Here is a 22,173-nt window from a genome sequence, read left to right as displayed (position 1 = left end):
TTGTACAATGGTAACATTGATAACGCCAAAAATATAATGAGAAGGAATTTCAAATGCAGCTAGGTAAGACGCTATCAAGTGGTGAAAAGATGTATGATTTTGTTTTTCTATTGTACAAGAGATGGCGTTTAGAATTTGAGTACTTATTACAAATCAATCGAAATAAACAAATCATGGTATCATCTTATTTTTTCGGACAATCAGGTTATTCAGCCTGCAATGTCATAAGTCCTTACCAAAAACAGGATGGTCTAGTGGTTCGAGGGTTTGGCGATCTGGAGGTACGAGTTCGATCCCGATGGAGGCATTGTCCGAAATCAATGATAATTTAAAAAATGAATCTATTTTTGAAAAAAAAAAAACTTCCATCTTACATAATATGTGGTAATTAGGTTCAGTGATTTTTGATCATATTTTGTCTTTATGCTGGGCAAAGAGATATTCCTTTTAAGACGTACCTTGAATAAAAATTTCATTATAATTAATAAGCTAACGATTTTTTTGTAGGTAAGTACCTAAGTACCTTCATTAGAATTGGGAGAGTGAATTTTTGTCAGTGTACCTAGATAGGTAGAGATGAATGTACACAAATACATAGGTACCTAATAACGTTGTGTATTAAGGCTTATCTTTTATTTTTCACTCCTTTATCATCCATTTCATCACAAAAGCATCAATCAGGGTCAGGATTTGATAAACATTGATAAAAATGTATTTAATATTCGATATTTATTTAATTCCCGATAAGTGGCGTTATCGCGCTAGTCGAGGAGGACACGTTTTGAAGATATTTAGAACCATCTTCTATCTTGGTGTAGTGAAACATAATATAACATTCTATTATTTCATTTAAGTACTCTTGAAGTTATGAATAGTGAAAGAACTCGTAATTCTATAGATATAAGTGGACGCCATGCAGGAGTGATGCGTCAACGGAGCTTGTAAGTGCCTATTGTTTATTTACTGGCTTGATAATCTAGTCAACATACATACATACATAAACTCACGCCTATTTCCCACCGGGGTAAGCAGAGACTATAGAATTCCATTTGCTTCGATCCTGACACACTTCTCTTGCTTCCTCCACATTCATCAATCTAGTCAAATGAGATACTTTTTACGAAATGTTAAAACGAAAGATTTCTTTGGAGTTTGTATGGAAATACTGTCCTGTGACGTCATCAATAAAAGTGGTCAACCGTCGTACTCATTGTTACTTAATTCATAAATGAAATTTTTGATTATCTTGGTTGGCTTATATTTCTAGATTAGCATTTTATAATTTATCTATGACCCAGTCAAATACCCAATTCATAATTTTCCTTATAGCTAAGTTTAAGTACTCAAAGTTATCAAGAGCTTTTCAAGAGTTTTTGAGCGGGTACTGAGTTAATTTTTTATCTCTGACTACCCCTATTAGAAATATAATTGTGAGCTTTTATTTATTTTTATCAAGAGTGATGAAAACGGGGGAATAGACTTCGGTGTTTTTTCACATTGACTTCTTTCACCCTAAGGTTGTCTGGCAAAAGTTGCTGTTTAGTAATAGTGCCGCGTTATATTGCTTTTTATCTGGTTGTTGCTGTCCTATGTGTAATAAAGAATTATTAATTGATTTACTTAATATGTTTGTTCTATTTTGCTTTTTATTTGATGAAGATGAAGGCCCAAAATTGATGATCCGTGCTTCGGAAGGCACGTTAAGCCGTTGGTCCCGGTCACTACTTACTGTTGTAAGTGAGTAGTCGTCATATATGTCATGTCAGGGGCCTTTGGCGGCTCAATAGTAATCCTAACAAGTTGATGGGGTTAGTAACCCACCTCACAATCCACTCGATAGAAGAAGATAATATCATTGAGGCGTCTGCCTATATCTATCTTAGAAATTGATATCAATAGTGGTTGCAAGTTGTCTTTGGTCACTTGTGGTTAAGCCTACCCCTTAAGGGTGTGTGTTTATGTATGTCCGAAGCTTTTGAAAAGGGCATCGCGTGCTGGGAAGTATAATCTACAACGGTTATTGGACAACCCAATCCGTCCTGCCCGATGCGTGAAGATCATAGGTTCGGCGATCGTTCGAAATCGTGGTTTCCACGGTTACGGTCCCCAATGGGCTATTTGACAACCTAGTCAAATGAGATACTTTTTACGAAACGCCAAAACGAAAGTTTTCTTTGGAGTTTGTATGGAAATACTGGCCTGTGACGTCATCAATAAAAGTGGTCAAACGTCGTACTCGTTGCTACTTAATTCATAAATAAAATTCGAAAATGAGGCGAAAATTAAAAAGAAATTTATTTTTGAGCATCTTAGACTGGCTTCTATTTCTAGATTAGCATTTTATAATTTATCTCAGACCGAGTCAAATACCCAATTTGCTATTACGCTACACGATCAGCCTAATCAGTCTAATAACCGCTTATGCATTACTTGTGTTGTAACTCCACCAGATGGCGTCCGAGTTCGCTGGCTAACCTTGTGAGCACCGCTCGAAGACCTCGCATGCTACACTCATACCATTCATACCCTTCCACCGACAACATCAGTAACAACGCCGAGCCACCAGGCTGTAACAATGACAAGGTAAGTTGATAAGACAAGGCGATTGGAACTGTTGAAGTAGGTTATGTGCGAATTTACCTAATAAGTAGATCATTAATTGTATATCGTGTTGTGTTGTTAGTGGAGTAGTCACGAATAAACAATTAATGAATAACATTCTATTAACACAGGCGAACGTTATCTTTACACTCGGGAGTTAAAATGGCCTCATCGAAGCATAATTATATTGCTTTTTTAGATGAATTGCTTCGATGTGGCCTTTTTAACCCCCCTGTTTACCCTGCAGCGTTCAGCGCGTGCAGAGCTATTTCAATGGACTGGAGGAGATTGTATGACTAAATATTTCTCTGATAACGTCAATGTCGTAAAATTACGCATGTTTTCATAGGAAAGGTGCTCTTTTTAATCTTCATCAACAGGAAAAAAACATAATTACCTAAACTCACGCTGACACAAGACAATCGGAAGATATCTCGCACCCATTTTTGTTACTTGTAAATGGTATTGGCTTAAATACAAAAGTTACATGTCTCTATCTATCTGTGAAGAGTAGAAGGCGTGTTAAGCCGTTGGTCCCGGTTACTAGTTACTGATGTAAGTGAGTAATCGTTACATCAGTCACGGGCCTTTGGCGGTTCAATAATAACCCTGATAACAGGGTTGACGAGGCTGGTATTCCACCTCACAACCCACACGATAAGAAGACGAAGAGTGAAGCGTAGAATCATATGGCATCACTCCTGTAACCCCGAAAGGGGGTATATACCCCCGAAGGGGGTATATACAATACAGGGTGTTAGTGACGTCGTAACGAATACTGAGGGGGATGATTTAGACCATGATTCTGAGCTGATATCAAGTGGAATTTTCCGTCGCAAAATTCATGTTTTTTTTTTAATTATTTTCAATTCTATACTTTTGCGATAGAAAATTCCACTTGATGTCAACTCAGAATAATGGCCTGAATCATCCCTCAAAGTACGATGTCACTAACATCCTGTATACACTTACTCCTCGCCAGGTGTGTTGAAGCATTGTGATGCAGTATTTCTTGACGAGTATACAGTGTCTGTTTACATAAAATTCTAGCGATGTTTCATTTGTTTTTTTAGCAGAGGCAAAATTGCGCGGTGGTTCCCTATAAAGAGAGTAATAAAAAAGGATGGAGTACAATCGTCACAATAGTCATAGTGGAAGCGAAGGGGCTGCCGGACCCGCCCTCAGATGGAGCACAGCATAGTCTTTATTGTAAAATTAGGTACGTGTAACACCGGGAACAGTCAGGGACGCGGGTTATTTAATGGCTAAGAGAATATGTATGATTTTACAAAAAAAAAAATGTAGTGGAGGAACATTGAAGAGTATGCCTCGTACTCCCCCCCCACCCCCGATCGTTAAAAAGAGGGCTAAGCCCAACAGCGGGACGCAGTGATTGTACTTATATTCATAAAAACAAAACTGTTTTGTAGAAATATGCTGCGATTATTACGCTGATTTTTCTTTAGTTTTGCGGTCATAATGTGTTTATTTAAGATATATTTTTGCATTTCTTTTAATGTAACTATAGACAGTTGAGTAGATATGAAACGAAAAAATCTATATAGAAAATCACGTTTAATCGTTATGATCTTAATTTCTCTAACGTAACGTATCGTGGCTGACTGCTAACTGACGTATCTGTAATTTTTTGCTAAAGTGATTTGTGTCTTATCGACACTCGCAAAAGGTGCAAATCAGTTTCGCCAAAAATGCAGATAAGTACGTCATTTTGCAACATCAGCGACGATGTATTATAATAATATTTATCTACTTATTGAGTACATTTCCAGTAAGAAATGTTACTAGACGTTCCTACATATAGGTACTTACTATTTTTTTTTAAAGATTGGGTTCCGAAACATACAATTCGAAAACAGTACAAAGTTCACACCAACCAATATGGCGAGAACGGTGTCAACTACATCTGAATAAGGATCATATACTCAGAGTTTCAATATGGGATAAAGGGAAACAGAGGAATTTTATGGGCAGGTAAGATAATTAGATCCTTATCAAACACTCTCACAGAATACCAGCGTTGCGGCTCGCGCCGCGGCATAAGCTGAGTGAGGACCTTTTATACGGGACACCATCCACTACACATGGGTAAGCTGACATGACGTAACATTTTAATTTAGGTATAAGTTCCTGTGTTCGTTTTCCATGTTTCTATATAGAAAATATTTAGTGTGTGCGTTGACTTCTGATGTGATGTCATTATAATGTATATATTATGTAATCCGTGTCTGTGGTGTCCTAAATAATAAATGTTTCTTTCTTTCTATCAATCATTAAAATAATCGTAGGTACACCTCCAATACTTACTACGTACCTATAGTAAATCTACAAGTTATCTGATGATGACTCGTTTCCCTGCTCACCCCGATAGGGATTACAGGCGTGAGGTTTGTATGTAAATAATTATATGAAATATTAAATCTTATTATTTTATAATAGTGAAAAACAAATCAAGGAAAACTGTTATCGCCTCACTGTAAACAATAGTAATCAATAACTTATATATATGTGACGAGTTTTGTAATTAGACCTCGGTTTCTGATTATATACCAATTAACCGCTCGTTACGAATCCCTCATTTTATAGTGACTTCATTGTCGTCATCGTGATTAACATGGTTGACGTGAATACCCGTAAGGCGACAAGTTAGTGCTGTCGCTTTTGTTATTTGTTATTTCATCATACTCAGTTATTTTAACACAAATTCTACAAGTAGTCACACGTGGTTTTGTGCCGAAGTTTTGCTCTGCTAACCTTGACTACGGACGCTACTTTGTGTGAGTAAAGTTCATTCACAATTGTAAACATGAACATCTAGATAAAAAACGCAGCATTGCAGTGAATAAGATTTAACTTATAATTTACAGTATAAATTAATGCTATATAATTGCGGTTTTCCTCTCCAATTGTTTTAGTTATCCTTGAAGATGATTGTGCGTACAAATGCAGTATTAATTTACAGTACGTGGAAAGTTGTGTTATAGATCTTGGGAGTCTGGGGAAGGAGAGGGCTCATGATATCTGGCAGGACCTGGACGATGGGTTTGGCGCGATACACTTAAATGTGACCATGTGTGCCATAAGGAATACTGAGGAAGTTTCAAATGTCCCAAGTGTCGATGAAGTTGAGGAGAAATTCGTAAGTATTTTAATGATAAGTACTTCAAAATGTAAGTCAATTACAAGCAAATTGTCTAGTGGCTGCGCGTACTAGCTACGATTGTATAAATTAATGTCTAAGTAGGTATAGATACTTAATTACTCATATAGTTTAAAGGTGAAGGCAAACTTGAGTAAGTAATCCGAAAATATCGCAGATGTTTGTGTCTATATTATGTTACATTTTATAATAGAAGTATCTATCTCAATTGTTTCATGGCTTTAAGAAATAATTGAAATAAGAATATTGATACAAATTTTTGTATCACTTATTTTCGAGTATAAAAATTGAGCCTGTTTCTTCACCGTAAAGTACCTACTTAAAGGGTAAAAGTATTTGGATTTTTAAAAACGCAGTCATTTCTGAATTATGAAGTTATTGTATTCACTTTTAGTATTTAGGTCACTCAAATCCATAATTCCTGTCGGTTCGGGGTGAGCAGACGTACTTAGTGTTCTATGATGACTATCCATAGACTATTTAGACTATGTATAGGTAAATTTGTCTCGTGATAAAAGATAAATGTAATGTATGATTACGATACATGTATGTGGATGAAGCCACAGATCTATGTCAAGATCAAAGCAAATTGAATTCCAAAGTCTCTGCTTACTCCGGTGGGAAATAGGCGTGGGTTCATAGATATACAGGGTGTTAGTGACATCGTAACGAATACTTTGAGGGATGATTCGGCCCATGATTCTGAGTTAATATCAACTGGAATTTTCCATCGCAAAAGTATAGAATTGAAAATACATGATTAAAGAACAAACACAAAATAAATGAATTTTGCGACGGAAAATTCCACTTGATATCAACTCAAAATCATGGTCTGAATCATCCCCCTCAGTATTCGTTACGATGTCACTAATACTCTGTAAAAGATAGCCTTGTACACGTCCCACTCCTGTCTCTTTTCTTATTTTCCCTTTTTTTATTTTCCCTTGTGTTAAAATGGTTCGTACATATTCCAGACATTTTTGGATTTCAACGACTGGCAGATAGCGGGGAAGTTGCAAGTGAAGGTGCTGGGCGCGAGGGGGCTCCATGGTAAGCCCAACGCGTACTGCACGCTCGAATTGAACAACGAGAGGGTCCAGACTCCCAGTGTGAAGGCTAGCCCCGAACCGACATGGAAGAAATATTACATTTTGTAAGTGATTTATAGTAATGCGCACAACAGATAACTTCGTCCGGCCAAGTAGTTAAATGCTTCTGCGGAAAATCTACAATAAGTCACGTTAAAAAAAAAGCACAATAGATAACATAAGCTCACGACTATTTTCCAATCGGGGTAGTCAGAGGTACATCCATCGCAAGATGAACTAAGTACCCACACCTCACCGACCTTTCTGACAAATCTAGACCTAAGGTTAAGTTACTAAGCTGGCGTAAAGTGCTAAGTTATGTTGCAGTGGTGTCAGCTCCCTAGCGTTATTCCATTATCACAGGGTCCGCTAATCTGACCTGAAGATTTGACAGGTCCGGTTTTTTTATAGAAGCGACTGTCTGACCTTCTAACCCTATGGTTAGGTCACATACATCCGAAAGGCATTTTTCGGGTACCTATGTGGGTTTCCTCGATGTTTTCGTTCATCGCTGAGCACGTGATAGTCATTTGTGTTCCAAATACGAATTCGAAAAACGATTTCGAAAATCAACGGTAAGTGAGAATCAAGCGTTCTTGCAACTGGGCTACCACGGCTTAGTGCTGGGCTCCGTTTTAAAAAAAAAAAAAACTTACCTTGTACAATCGTCTATTTTCAGCAACGTTCGCGATGTAACGAGCACACTAGAGGTCAATGTGTATGACTATTCACTAGTCAGCTCAATGGGCCTATGGACGGACCACCTGGGCAAGGTTTCGATCCCACTGCTCAGGATACGCAACGGGGAGATGAGGTGGTACGCTTTAAAGGACAAGAATAACAGAAGCACAGCCAAAGGAAACTGCCCTAGAGTTCTATTGGAAATGTCCTTGGTTTTTAATCCGGTGAGTAATAGGCTACTTGACAACCTAGTCAAATGAGATACTTTTTACGAAACGTCAAAACGACAGTTTCCAATGGAGTTTGTGCGGAAATACGTCATCAATAAAAGCGTTCAAACAACGTACTAATTATTACTTAATTCATAAATAAAATTCGAAAATAAGTAGAAAAGTAAAATAAGATTGATTTTTGGTCATCTTAGATAGGCTTCCATTTCTAGTTTAACATTTTATTAAATAATTTATCTTTAACCCAGTTAATTAAGTAGAAAAGCTGGAGTCAAATAAATAATTTTTCATGATATCCTGAGTAGTAGGCTGCTCGTATATCGTACTGAGCTTCATCGCGTGGCCAATAGAGTTGATTCATTAATCGCGGCGCGTGCGATATGCACCAAGCCATGCGGGTACTTTTACAGTTTGAGTTTCCATAGCTTAAAGCAGTGGTTTCTAAAGAGTTCATATTCGCGAATCTGTTCTAGCCAAAAAGTGAGAGAGGTATAGGAATTTTTTTATATAAACTCACGCCCGTAAGCTCTAATGGGGCAGGACAAGTTATCAAAGATAACTTGCTACTGTTGATACGAAGACCTGAACATCACTAATTTAAGACCCTCGCTCTTGTCGGTGTAGCATTCTCTATGCTACTTTTTTAGGGAAAAATAGGGCAGTCGTTTCCCTCTTGCCTTCCGCTCCATAAAAAAGAAGAAAATGATCCCGAGATGGATATAATAATCCTTATGGTGACAAGAGAGCCTATCGCCTATAATAGTTATCCATCATGTTAGAAAGGATGCTATCCTTTTGTCGGATAATTCGACATGCCTGGGAAGACAAGCAGCTGAAAGTATTCTATATATTTTTTACTATTATTTAAAATACGTTCCACAATTCCACTATATTTTTTAACAGAAAATGTTTGTTTCTATTACAGGTGAAGGCTTCTTTGAGATTGTTTCGTCCGGTGGAAATAAAGTACATAAGCAAGAAACCACCCAAATTCCACATGAATCTCGTCTATGGAAATCTTATATTCATACGGGATACATTTAACTTTCTTTACGGATTGAATGAAGGTATTAAGTAAGTATTTACCTATAAGTACCTATTTAGAAAACGAGTATATTTTTGTAATTTTAATGTATTTCTTGGAAGGCATTGCTTGTAAGCATTAGCAATAGCAGTACCTCAATCTGGTTAATGTGTCCAATGAAGACTAATGCACACAGTGGTGTGCCATTCTGGCTCCCAAAGAAACTTTCCCAGCAGTAAAAGGGCGCAAGAGTTACGTAAAAAGAAAAGCAGATAAGAACCGAGTACTTACAAGAAGGAATAATTCGAAAAAAAAAAGCATTTGCAACAGCTACATTCCCACTTTGGAAGCATTCCCAGGAACAGCACATTATTATAATTGTAATGTTCTCGATTACCTGCTATACGGGATAATGCTTATAAGATATGTTGTGGTACACCGCAGTAACACAGAAACCGGGAGTTGGCGATACACTTGCGATACCGCCTCTGTGCATTGAGCTTAGAAAAATCGGAGCTGATTGAATTACATTTTTCCAGGCGCTCGTTTGAGTGGGAGAACAGAGAACTATCTACCATGGCTCTTCTGGGGTGGTTGTTGTTCTGGTACTTCATGAGACTGTGGACGACTCCTTTATTGCTTCTCATTCCTTTCATGTACTTTTGGATCAATAGGGACAACCAACGTAAGTACCTACTGTAAATGTAGACAGTTAATAAGGTTGCCTTTCTGAATTTGCTGTTTAGCAATAAGGCCGCTTATTGTGCTTATTTTTATTCGTATTTATATGTCCTATGTATATGTATTGTTTTGTGTAATAAAGAATTATTGATTGGTTGATAGTTAATAGACGCAACCAAGAATTAATATTGTCTTTATGGCAACCGTGCCAGTTTTGGCTTCAATACAAATCATTCTGAGTACCTAAGAATAGAATCGATGTCGACAAATGGAATTGGATCATCATCTCCCTATCGTTATCCCGTTTTTCACGGGGTCCGCTTACCTAACCTGAAGATTTGACAGCATCATCATCAGCCCATTCACGTCCCCACTGCTGGGGCACGGGCCTTCCCTATGGATGGATAGGGAGATCGGGCCTTAAACCATCATGCGGGCCCAGTGCGGATTGATGGTTATTAAAGCTTAACGTGCCTTCCGAAGCACGGACCTTGCAACCCGCGAAGGGAAAACCAGCCCAATATAGTTTAAATGTGGGTTTCCTCACGATGTATTCCTTCACCGCTGAGCATGTGATAATCATTTATGATCTAAACATGAATTCGAAAACAAATTCAAAAGTCATTGGTATGCCTATGCTGCGATTCGAACCTGCAATCTCAAATTGAGAGTCAAGCGTTCTACCAACTGGGCTACCACAGCTACGAATGAAATTGGATCCTTAAACATTATTTGTGTATTTTCAATTATTTTTTTGTGTTTTTTAGATGAAAGATGTTTTATGCGGCAATATAGTAAAGACTTAATTGAAACGGGGCAAAATAACGATGAAAAAGTAAGTTTTTTGGGAATGTAGACTGTAGAGGTATAATTTTCTAGTTATACTTTATGAGGGACTTTCCAGGTTACGTTGGTTAAAAAATATACAGGGTGTTAGTGACATCGTAACGAATACTCAGGGGGATGATTTAGACCATGATTCTGAGTTAATATCAAGTGGAATTTTTCGTCGCAAAATTCATGATTTTTTTTAGTTTTTATTAAATTATTTTCAATTCTATATTTTTGCGATGAAAAATTCCACTTTATATTAACTCAGAATAATCAGCTGAATCATCCCCCTCAGTATTCGTTACGATGTCACTTACACCCCACACAAGTACATACGGTAGCCATACAAGTAGGTATGGGTGTTAGTGACACCGTAACGAATACTGAGGGGGATGGTTCAGACCATGATTCTGAGTTGATATCAAGTGGAATTTTCAGTCTGAATATTCCTAAAAATTTTTGTGTTTTTTTTATTTATTTTCAATTCCATACTTTTGCGACGGAAAATTCCACTTGATATCATCTCAGAATCATGGCCTCAATCACCCCTCAAAGTTTTCGTTACGATGTCACACACCCTGTATAGATAGCGCGGCGCTATACAAAGTTGCCTCCATTTAACCTTCTAATTTCATGGATAACAGACATTTGCATCTTTTATCATTTTTTATTTATATCATTATAGTATTACATTGTTAAGTAAACCACTGATACCGTTAAACCACAATACGGTTTGTCTCGGTACCAGTCTCCTCAGTTCGTTCGTCTTACAAACAGCAGTAAGTTTTATTATCTGAAGCAGTCAAACTAACATCACATAAAGAATAACAAGTTGTTATGTTCATCGTAATGATCGTTTTTGGGTATAATTAATGGCCCTTTTTATTACACCCAGACACAATTACATCTTCAACTCACTATTATTCAAATTTTTTGCATTATCAAAGTAATGAAAGGGAATATTGCTACCTATATAGCAACATAATTATATACATCATCATCATCATCAGCCCATTAACGTCTCCACTGCTGGGGCACGGGCCTTCCCTATGGATAGATAGGGAGATCGGGCCTTAAACCATCACGCGGGTCCAGTGCGGATTGATGGTTATTAACGACTGCTAATGCAGCTGGGACCAACAGCTTAACGTGCCTTCCGAAGCATGGAGGAGCTTGAGATGAAAACTTCTTTTTTTTATCCAAATACCAAGTAACAATTATTATATTATTATATAAACTTCTGTCATTACACTATATTTTTGAATAGTTATGTACCCAAGCATGAGAAAATAGGTAATTATCACGTTAAATCTGTACAGCGCCATCTATATTATTTTTGGGGAACGTAGCCTGAAAGTCCCTTATTAAAACTAATATTCATCGGTAGTTACGGTCAGTCCCGGGAATATTTTCAAAGCGGGAATGGCACTTCTCTGGTTAGGTTGTGTGTGGTTTATATAAGGTTAGTTAAATTAATTTGCAAATTTTAATTCATTTACTTATTGGATTCGTTCATCTGCACGTTTTTAAAGAAAAAAAATCAAGGCCTTTTTGTTGAATAAACTGTAACCTCACAAAATTTACCTTTTTATAAGTATTAGAATAGACTAGATATAGAAGTTAGATAAAGTTGGTTAATTTCTATTGGGTGTTTAAGCTCGCCAACAAACTGTTTTGCAGTTTGATGTTTTTCAATGGTACGTTATTATAGGTTGTAATTTCTACTAATCATTATTTTCATTATAGGTAGGAACGAATAGTTTGACTAGTAAGCTCCAGGCTTTGCCTGAATTAACTATAACAATCACAAGTGGTATCGAATACTTAGCGTCAATTGCTGAAAGATTGTACAAGTGAGTATAACATTAAAATATTATATTTTCATCCACGTCCAATCAGTTTCTTGCAAAGTAATAAATTAACTGGTTGCACTTAAGACCTCCTGGTTACATGACGTTTCTGTAATATAAGGGCGTCTCATACTTTTGCGAAGGATAATTTCACTTGATTTCAACTCACAATCAAGGTCTAAAACATCCCTCAAAGTTTTCGTTACGATGCCACTAACACCCTGTATACTTACTTACTTAAGTCGAATCATGCATGTAGTAATCTAACAACATTGCATTATTGTTCACAGCCTCTTGAGTTTCAAAGTGCCATTCCTGAGTTATTTGACAATGATAATTCTCGTAATGGCCTCAGCAGTCTTATATTGGATTCCATTCAATTTTCTCATGATGGCTTTGGGTGAGTTGGTATTATCGACAATACGACCTCTAGACTCCTTATAACAAGCGAAGTCGTTCTGTCAACACATCTGACTAATATATCATGTATAAGATGCTGTCGGATAACGTTCGACCAATTGTGACCATTTACGTCACCTTTCGACGTGTTTGGGATCTTGAGTGAGCCAATCAGAATGAAGCTCGCTTCCCTCGTCTCCACACTACACTTGTATCAGCTAGTTGACAGATTTAATTCTATACATAAAATGAAACGTTTGACGTCTATTTGGTTGCATCGTCGATTTAATAAGTTGGTATTTAATAAATTGGAGATACTCCTTTCAATGTTACAGACTATTATTGCTTTTATATTGTTGCAGGCGTTTACAAATATACGAGAAAGTTCTTGGATCCTGAGAGGATACTAAACAACGACTTATTGGATTTCATATCGCGGATTCCAGATAATGAAATACTGGTACGGTATTCAATTTCCGATTATTGATTCTGTGTTTTTGTAAAGAGTACTCATGATATATTGTATTTCTTATAATTTCTGTGATACTTGCGTAATATTGCTAAACGTGCAGGGGATTTTCATCTAGGTTACTAAATCCTCATATCCTCTGTAAGAAAACATAATTTTATACACTTGAAAACATCATATATGATCTTACCCTCGTTTTCGGAAAGTACGAACTAATCAAAAATCTTTAATTAAGTATCTTTAAGAACAGACAATAACATAAGGTCACGACTATATACGAATGGGGTAGTCAAGGTACATCCATCACAAGATGAACTACGTACAAAAATAGGATATATTTGACGTTTGTTTGCATTGCGCATTTACTTTTGCATGTGCTTTTTAAGATGATATTCTTAATTAGAGATTTTGAGATCCCTTTACCGACATTAGTGTAAGATAGCTTTTTTTTCATTTGCAGAAAGATTGGGAGGAACTAAGTGTACCAGAGCCACCTATAACCAAACATTCGTCGCTTGCTTCAACTAGAACGAGCAGCAATAATTTCTGATGAAATTTGCCATTTGGTAAATCATAGAAAACGAGCCCGAATTCACTCTGCAGAAGGGAGATAATGCGAATAGTGGGACAAGTCCTAAACCATGTTTTGTCTGGTGTTATAAAGCTGTTACTTAAATAAAGAGAGTGAACCCTGATTGCATTTTTCATTTATTATAGGTAATTCTAACGATCCTTGCCGCTCGTCCATTTATTCGCTAGACACATTTATTCTCGACTTGTGTCACTAAAATTGTACTTTTTTCATCGTCTCATATGGTATGGATGGTTGATGTGACCTCATCATCATCAGCCGTACGACGCCCACTGCTGGGCATACGCCTCCCCCAAGGATATCCACGACGATCGATCCTGCGCTGCCCGCATCCAGCGGCTTCCCGCGACCTTCACCAGATCCAGATTGATGTGACCTAACATTCCTTAATTGTATTTTCTAAATAGGTACTTAATAGCGAAAATGTATTGCCACTTACTCGCGGTAACCTACGTTTTTAGAGTAGATTTTATATATAACCAAATAATACACAACATGTATAAAAGGAGTAAAAATAAATTTATTTAATGTACTACTCTATAATCTACAAACTAAGGATCACATTTTGTATTGAGCTTACGCAGGCAAGTATACCTCATCGGTACTTAAACGGTTACAACACCCTTTATTACTCTATGGCACTACATTATAAAGTTCATTCTTCTACTGTCTTCGTATCGACTCTGTTCTATTTATATTTGGTTCAGGAACTTTCAATTCTCGCCATTGTTTCTGTGAAAAAAGAAGGAATATTAATTGTAATTTTTAATTAAAACACAAGGAAATAAAAAATATTTAAAATTAATTAGTTGTTTTGTGGTATTACGTAAAATAGAATAAATAAATCTAATTCTACATTATGGCACAAATTCTACACCGTTTGGAAATCTAAACAGCCTCCGTGGTCTAGTGGTTAGGCTTGAATCACCTGATTGTCCGAAAAAGTAAGATGATTCCGTGCTTCGGAGGGCACATTAAGCCGTTGGTCCCGGCTATTAGCCGTAAAAACACCTCCACCAACCCGCAGTGGAGCAGCGTGGTGGAGTATGCTCCATACTCCCTCCGGTTGATTGAGGGGAGGCCTGTGCCCAGCAGTGAGACGTATATAGGCAGTTTATGTTATGTTTATGTTGGAAATCTAAGCAGCAGGAGGATAAACCTAAAAATTATCTTTGTCTGTCGGTAAAAAGGTACCATTGTGTGCCTAAACCAACTTAAATGAAAATTGGTATTTACATTGTGTGGTTTAGAGTACTATAGGGATGTGGGAGTAACTATTTACGAAAGTTCACGGAATAGGAAAATAAGTAATAAATGAAGAAGTGGAAGAGGCTCTTCTTCCCTCTGGGAGGCCTTTGCTCAGCGATACATACATACGCCTATTTCTCACCGGGGTATGTAGAGACTGCTGAATTCCATTTAAAAACTGGGATTTGCTCAGCGATTGGCTAGGAAAAACAGTTTTTCTGTAATAAACACCCTCCTCTCCGCACCCCTCCCTTTCCTCGTTAATCTTTCACTCTCACAGGCCTACTAAGAAGTTTCTGTTAGAAATAACTTATGCCTTTTGTCTCTCTTCATGTTGTCATATTGTGTTTCTGTGTTATACTGTGTACAGTCACGAGCATTAATATGTATACACTTTGGTACCATGTCACATTAACTTTATTGACAAATTGAACTGTAAGTCTCACTAAATGTCAAATATGTTAATGCGACAGAGTCCTAAAGTGGGTACTTACATTATATTGCTCATGACTGTAAAATAAATTATTAAATAAATAAAATAAATAAAAATTTAATATGTTACCGTAATTTCGTTGTCTGGCAGACGCGAGAGGAAGTCCAGCAAATCGTTGTTAGGAACTCTGTCGGGGTTCACGTACTTGCGTGTATACTTGTAAATACCTGCAAACAGATTAACTAGTTATTCGATGCGGTTTATTACATTTTATTTGATGCGACTTATTCATTTTCCGCAAATGGCATTAATTCCTTGGATGGACAAATGGGTGCCCAGTTGGGGGTAAACCTCGGCTCAGGACGTCGAATGAGAGGATTATATTTGAAAAAAAAAAAATAATTGAAAAGATAATAAGCGCTGAATGAAGGAAGTCTTTGACCACGAGTTTAATCAATACAATATACCTAGTTTAAAACGAGTTTTCGAGAAAGGAAATTGTAAATATAAAGAGATACTATAGGTTATGCGTGGAATTAACTTAGGAGTCTATAACAGGCTAGTTTCCAACTAATCAAATCAGTTACTCTTTACTAAACGTCAAAACACGAAATAACTATGGGATTTGTATGAAAAAGCACACTGTGAAAAACGAAAAACGTGATAAAATGTCGGACTTATTATTACGTTTTTCTTGACTAATATTCATAAATAAGTTAAATAGAAAAAAGAAAATGTTTTTCATTAGTTTTAGACCTGTGTTTGTTTAGTAATCAGAATTTCATAATTTATCTTGAACCTTGTTATCTTGACCCAAAATATGAACAGCTTATAGAAAAAAACATAGTTCGGTTTTTTTTAATATATAAAACTTTATTTAGTTCGGATTTAATATGGAATCTTTATTAGTAGACCAGAGTATATGTATACTGAGACATCAACCAATCAGATTAATTAAAATCAATGGATTATGATATTAAAATCTTACGCTACTACTTACCTAAAGCCATAAATAGGAATCGAACGGGGACGAAATAGAGCACCACAGACGCGGCTACTAACACCAGCATCGCCAGGTAACTCAAGTATGGAACCGTGAACGTTGCTAAACTGAGGACAAACATACAGTGTTATTACAAAACGAAGACTTAAAGATAAACTAATCCTACAGATGATTGCTGCCAGGTATGACTCGCTTGCGCTGAAACACTTTGTTGACAATTGCAACATAAAAAACCTTTTAAAAAAAAGGTTTTAAAAAATATTAATTCTTTACTTTTTTAATTAATTTCTGTATTCATCGATCTCTCTCTTATTGTCGGACGTGTTTGTAACCTTTGTAATTACCTACTTAAACTGAATTATATGCGAAGTGGCAAAACAATCAGCGTTTCTTTATTATAGTCTACGAGTGGTGAAATAATCAATCCACACACATCTTAACATACTTCATGGGGGTTTTAGTAAGGCAGTCGAATTCAAATTCAAAAATATCTTTATTCAGTAGGTAACATAGTTACACTTTGAATCGTCAATTTTTACATAACGAACGTCTCATCGGCCTAAAACTACTGCAGCTTCTCACAACCTGTATAGCCGGGGAAAAGAAGCTGCAAGAAAAACCTCGGCACACACAGTCGTGATTGGTTGTGTCAATGTAGTATGACAATGTATTAGGTTGCGTTTCCATTGACGCGGAGCTGTGCGGAGAGGAGCGGAGATGTGCAGGAATCGACCAATCACCGCGAGGGAGAGAGTGACAGAGCATCTTCGTTTTTCGCTCTCTCGAACGCTGTGATTGGTCAAATCCGCACATCTCCGTTCTTCTCCGGCCATCTCCGCGTCAGTGGAAACCTGGCCTCAGGGTGTATTTTTTATTATTACTACTAATATAGTTTCTAAGTTAGGTTTTTTTTGTGACTTACAAGTGGGCCTAGTTGCCTAATTATGGTAAATATAAATAAAATAAAAAAACTAAGTTTAAAATACAGCCCGTGTCTCGAAAAAAGTACCGCGGCTACGGCGCTATGTCGCATATTCTGCATATAATTATTATGACTTGTTAATTAGTTTCATTAATATCCGGCGACTTCTTTCGAGGCGCAGATTACTATTTCAACCTACTAGTTTATCTTTAGTCTCCATTTCTTAATAAAGCGGACAACACATTACAAAATAACTACTAGTTCAATTTCCGTTCGAAACAAACTTTTTCGATTTAATTTTCTCTTTTAACTTGTAAAGCAGTAAATGTTTATTGTTGTTACATATTCCTATAATTAAATAAATAACAAAACTTACTGTTTTATCCTTTCAAGTAGAGAAACGATGTAGTCGATCCCGTTCTTTATAGTAAGTGTGAGATCCTGAAGACCGTATATCCGCGTTTTTATTGTCTTTTCATCCTGGAAACAAATTTACATTCATAAATATTATATTCTTATTTTAAAAATGGCTGCATATTTTTTTCTGATTAATTGTGGTTCTGCCTATCATGCTGGAGTTGATTTTAACAGTCTACGATACAATTTTCTAATAAAATGAAAATAATCGATTACTATGTGTGCGCGTTGATGTCTTCACTATAACAGAAGTAGAGTCTTGACGTTTTAACAGAAATTGAATAACAGAAAACATTTAAATATATTAACGAATGTATAATGCTACTACTACTATGTGATAAGTGAAAGGTATCGAGAATTAATTATTGAAGACGTCGTACTAAATCACATTAATAGAAATGTCTTCTGAATGCAGAAGATCTACATTGAGCAATGATTGAACCTTTGTAAAGAGATATGATAAACATCAATTGTTATCAAAGTACACAATAGAGAACAGTATTAAGAGATATAATAATAACAATATCGATACTAAATTCTTTTATTTTTTAATTCAAATTTTTATCTAATTGAAATTGTTATTATTATAGAGTTATACAGAATAAAAAAAGTATATTTACTTTTTGCACATCCACATCTTCTTCCGGCATATCGTCATCACACGGGCTGCAAGCCACGAGAGCGTTGTTATCTGCAAGTTTAAAAATATATTCATAAATTGAATGTTACTCAGATAACCTTATGTCCTTAGCAGTACAATGAACCACGGCGCAGTGAACTTGTATGCAACCCCATGTTATCATGTCAGAATGACAAAAAGACTGATGAGGTGATGTCAATTTCCTACGATCCAAACAGGACTTCCAAGTCGCTTTTCAGTTGTTTAGAGTCCAGGCTATGCGTCTTAAGATGAGGCAGGGAATAAAGGAAATCAGGCAGAAGAAAAAGCTTTAGTCAACTTACTGCAACTCCTGTAGCCGGTCCAGTTGTACACGAAGGGTATAAGCAGCACGAGCGGCGTCATCCACAGCCGGAAGAAGTGCCAGAACATGAGCCACCCGATCAGCGCCAGCGTGTTCTTCTCTCGGTTCTCCCACTCGAACACACGTCTGGAAACGTAAACAATAATATTCAGAACAAGTATATTGTTTGATTGAAGTGTCTTATTGTAATTTTACCACAGATCGTGTTGCTCTACAGTCAATGTGGTTTACCGGCTTGATTCTCAAAAGGAGAGCGCCGGTTCCAACCCTGGCACTGGACATGCACCAATGAGTTATTAATTTATCTTAAGTGAAATTTTCACTAACACAGTTGGATCGGCCATTATAGACGGCGATAAGAAATGAGCGCACCGGTGTGTATGAGACATACTATTTAGCTCAAAGCTCAAAGCTTTTAAGTACAAATCTTCATAATATTTTGCTCAAAATGCGTACAATCTTTCTGCATATATTTAATTAAGATATATGATACTACATAGGCGCTTCTGATGTTAACGTACTTTTAGATAAATTGCATCAATGTGGCATAATGTGTTTGAGTCCCCTTGGTCAGCACTTAACGTGGAAATCAGAAATCACAATCATTTATTCAACGTAATTATCATGGATTCGACAAGTTTCGAAGGTCAATTTAACATATTTGAATCTGTGGCAATTCAATACTTACTTTAAATGCTCGTTTCCAATGTAGATGGCGTGGAAGACGTCTTTTATGAACTTCAGGTTGCTGTATATTAGAGGAATGTCGAATTTAGGTGGCTTCTGCATGTACTTGGTTTCCTTCGGAGTTAAAACTCTGACTGATGCTTTTACCTGAAATAAATAGATATAATTAGATATATAAACAAAAACAATAAACATCCAATTGAGATTTACTTATATTGGAAAGTAAATGTAATATTATGGTTTTATATTTCTCCAAGTTTTTAATTCATAATCATAATAACAAAAAGGGAGCCAAGAATTGAAAGGAGGGTAACCCTACGACCCTTTTCTGACTTTTTATTTATTTATAGAGAATAAATTTAATTCCCGAAGGAAGGCCCGTGCCGTGAAGGCTGATGATGATGATGATGAAATTTAATTAATATACCTATGTTATAACATAAGTACAAGTATGTCCAAATATATAGTTACCGGATTCCATACGACAGACATCTGAAGGAGTACCCTTGGACAATTTCCTCTGGCGCTGGACTTTTTATTTCTATCTTTGAGAGCATACCATCGCTTCTCATCATTGTTGATTCTCAGCAAAGGTATCGATATCTTGCCCAGGGTCTCTCCTTTCATGGATGTGATGATCGATTCGTCGTATACTGTGATATCCAATGTGGACGTTATGTCATTCACCGGACTGTAAAAAGTATTTTGGTGCGATTACAAACAACATAATGCAAAATTTTCGATTTTTATGACTTATTATTTACAGAATGTAATTGAATTACTGAAATAACAAAAGTTAAGCCACTCCCCGGACACTTCATACAAAACACCTCGTTTTACACAGACACTGCACATCGTACACGGATATTTGTGTGTGTAACGTCTGACGCCCATACGATTGAAGACTAAAGTAAGACCGAGGGAGGTGAGGTAAACCTAGCTTAGTCGCTGGTGGGGAGCAGAGATTTGCCGTTCTATATGTAGTATTATTCCTTATTCTATGGTTGTGGGATCAAAAAAAATAAGTCTTCACCCGAATTTGTAACTGTATACTTACAAGTTATAGCTCTTATTCCACATAGGATCGTTAGTAGAGCGCACAGTGTGTGTCTGCACCCTAGAGTTGTCTAGCTCGAGCACACAGTATGCGTCTGCCTTGCCGCTAAGTCCGAGGGCGCAAAGTCCGCGCGCTCCCAACACGGTCACCGACAGCTGCCCCACTTCACTCCAGTTGCTGTCTAGACGATACCAGGACTGTAGGGAACGAAAGGTTTTATACAATACACTCTATTGCACTAAAATAAAAAGAAATAATTACAAAAAACTCTGACCAAAGAGTCTCTATTTATTTGACTTTTAAGAACATAACGTGTAGGCTATATCGAATAACACTTCATACAAAACACCTCGTTTTACACAGACACTACACATGGATGATATTATACACGCGCATTTGTGTGACGTTTGCCGCCTAAAGGCTAAAAAGCGACCGAGGAGGGATGATAGGCAAACCTAGTTCACCCACTGGTGGGAACGGAGAGTTGCCTGTCTATACCAAAAAGGGATTAACATTATTCGAGATAGAACATTAAAAAAAACAGCCTTCGTGGTCTAGTGGTTAGAGCGTTAGGCTCACGATCTGGAGGTCCGCGTTCGATTCCCGATGGGGACATTGTTGAAATCACTTTGTGAGTCCTTTGTTTGGTATGGACTCTACAGGCTTGAATCACCTGATTGTCTGAAAAAATAATGTGATTCCGTGCTTCGGTTCAGTTCGGTTCCATGTTCAGCTTGATTGAGGGGAGGCCTGTGCCCAGTAGTGGGACTTATATAGGATATTTTATGTTATGTTATAACATTTAAATGTCTAATGAGGTACTGAAATATATGTATTTTGCTAGCCATCCACCCGACACTCAGTCCGCATGGACTTCGGTTTTAAAATAACCTATTAAGCCTATTAAGTAGATATTATTTACGTACTTATCTATTTAGATAGATATTTTTTTATTTTTGGATGTATTTTTTGTGTGTGTACTCTATTAATGTTTTTGCAACGGTTGAAATAAGTGGAAGTACTACTTTGTGGCGTAAACATTGTGTTTTTCCACATATATTATAATTTAAGAAAATAGCGAAAAAAGTTTCGATGGTTAAAAATAAACAGCTTTCGAGAGTTATATAGGTGTTACTCAATTTTGGATGAAAATACTACAGTAGGATTAGCTAGGTGGCGAGTCCTCCGAATAACAGTTCCACTTCGGATGACTCGACGCCTACTATTTGTAAAGAGTGGCGTTTCATCCACGGATGAAATACATCTGCGGATGAGCTGTCACCCAAGTCGAAATAAGTAGGTATCCACTACAATTAAGTACGTCAATATTATACCAAAAGGGGATTAACCCATAGATAGATTAAGACAACCGCGGTTGTCGGTTCGTCGACGAACGGTTAGTGAACGACGGACTTACTTTTATTTTAGAGAATAAAAATAGAATTTCCCGCAGAAGGTGTTTATGGAATGGTACGAGTATTGTCGGAAGATAGACCGGATTTTTTGTGTTAAATAAATAACACATGTTAAAGTACGGCTTGAGCATTGAATAGAATAAAATTAGCATTATTATTTTTCAATTAGTCAGCATATAGACTACTGACTAATGTCTATTTATAGAAAAAGTAACGACAAAAAGGGTCACTGATCATACACACTTAAAAGACGTAACATCACGTAAGTGGTGGAATTATTTTGAAACCGCTACATACACCACCTAGTCTTCTTCTATCGTGTGGATTGTGAGGTGGATTACCAACCCCATCAACCCTGGTGTCAGGGTTACTATTGAGCCGCAA

At 36.8% G+C, this 22,173-nt stretch overlaps 2 protein-coding genes across 13 annotated transcripts in view; one reads left to right on the top strand and one right to left on the bottom strand.

The window, feature by feature from the left end:
- The first annotated feature begins 788 nt into the window (after positions 1-788).
- On the top strand, positions 789-13,727 carry LOC126381859 (multiple C2 and transmembrane domain-containing protein-like). 9 transcript variants are annotated; one of them, XM_050031385.1, is made up of 14 exons: positions 789-941; positions 2,451-2,583; positions 3,675-3,820; positions 4,447-4,593; positions 5,593-5,758; positions 6,754-6,932; positions 7,547-7,772; positions 8,704-8,852; positions 9,342-9,487; positions 10,251-10,318; positions 12,061-12,167; positions 12,455-12,564; positions 12,926-13,023; positions 13,493-13,727. In XM_050031385.1, the coding sequence occupies exons 1-14, from the start codon at positions 868-870 to the stop codon at positions 13,580-13,582; spliced, it is 1,839 nt and encodes a 612-aa protein (XP_049887342.1). In that variant the 5' UTR covers positions 789-867; the 3' UTR covers positions 13,583-13,727. The 9 variants fall into 9 exon arrangements, with proteins under 9 accessions (XP_049887342.1, XP_049887350.1, XP_049887343.1 ...); XM_050031393.1 differs by lacking the exons at positions 789-941; positions 2,451-2,583; positions 3,675-3,820 and having other exon boundaries at positions 4,455-4,593; positions 5,604-5,758; XM_050031386.1 differs by lacking the exons at positions 789-941; positions 2,451-2,583; positions 3,675-3,820; positions 4,447-4,593 and adding an exon at positions 4,602-4,707 and having other exon boundaries at positions 5,604-5,758.
- A 395-nt stretch (positions 13,728-14,122) lies between these two features.
- Positions 14,123-22,173, bottom strand: part of LOC126381858 (multiple C2 and transmembrane domain-containing protein-like) — a 44,819-nt gene continuing 36,768 nt past the window's right edge. For all 4 annotated transcript variants that reach the window (XM_050031383.1, XM_050031381.1, XM_050031380.1 and 1 more), the window contains exons 6-14: positions 20,375-20,571; positions 19,789-20,008; positions 19,319-19,464; positions 18,611-18,756; positions 18,268-18,338; positions 17,607-17,710; positions 16,306-16,415; positions 15,435-15,532; positions 14,123-14,356 (exon numbers count right to left, since the gene is read on the bottom strand). In XM_050031383.1, the coding sequence (XP_049887340.1) occupies positions 14,288-14,356; positions 15,435-15,532; positions 16,306-16,415; positions 17,607-17,710; positions 18,268-18,338; positions 18,611-18,756; positions 19,319-19,464; positions 19,789-20,008; positions 20,375-20,571 (1,161 nt within the window). In that variant the 3' untranslated portion in view covers positions 14,123-14,287. The remainder of the gene's footprint in view (positions 14,357-15,434; positions 15,533-16,305; positions 16,416-17,606; positions 17,711-18,267; positions 18,339-18,610; positions 18,757-19,318; positions 19,465-19,788; positions 20,009-20,374; positions 20,572-22,173) is intronic.

Source organism: Pectinophora gossypiella, chromosome 3 (assembly GCF_024362695.1).
Source record: "Pectinophora gossypiella chromosome 3, ilPecGoss1.1, whole genome shotgun sequence".
Classification (NCBI taxonomy): domain Eukaryota; kingdom Metazoa; phylum Arthropoda; class Insecta; order Lepidoptera; family Gelechiidae; genus Pectinophora; species Pectinophora gossypiella.
This window is presented reverse-complemented; position numbering and strand designations above follow the sequence as displayed.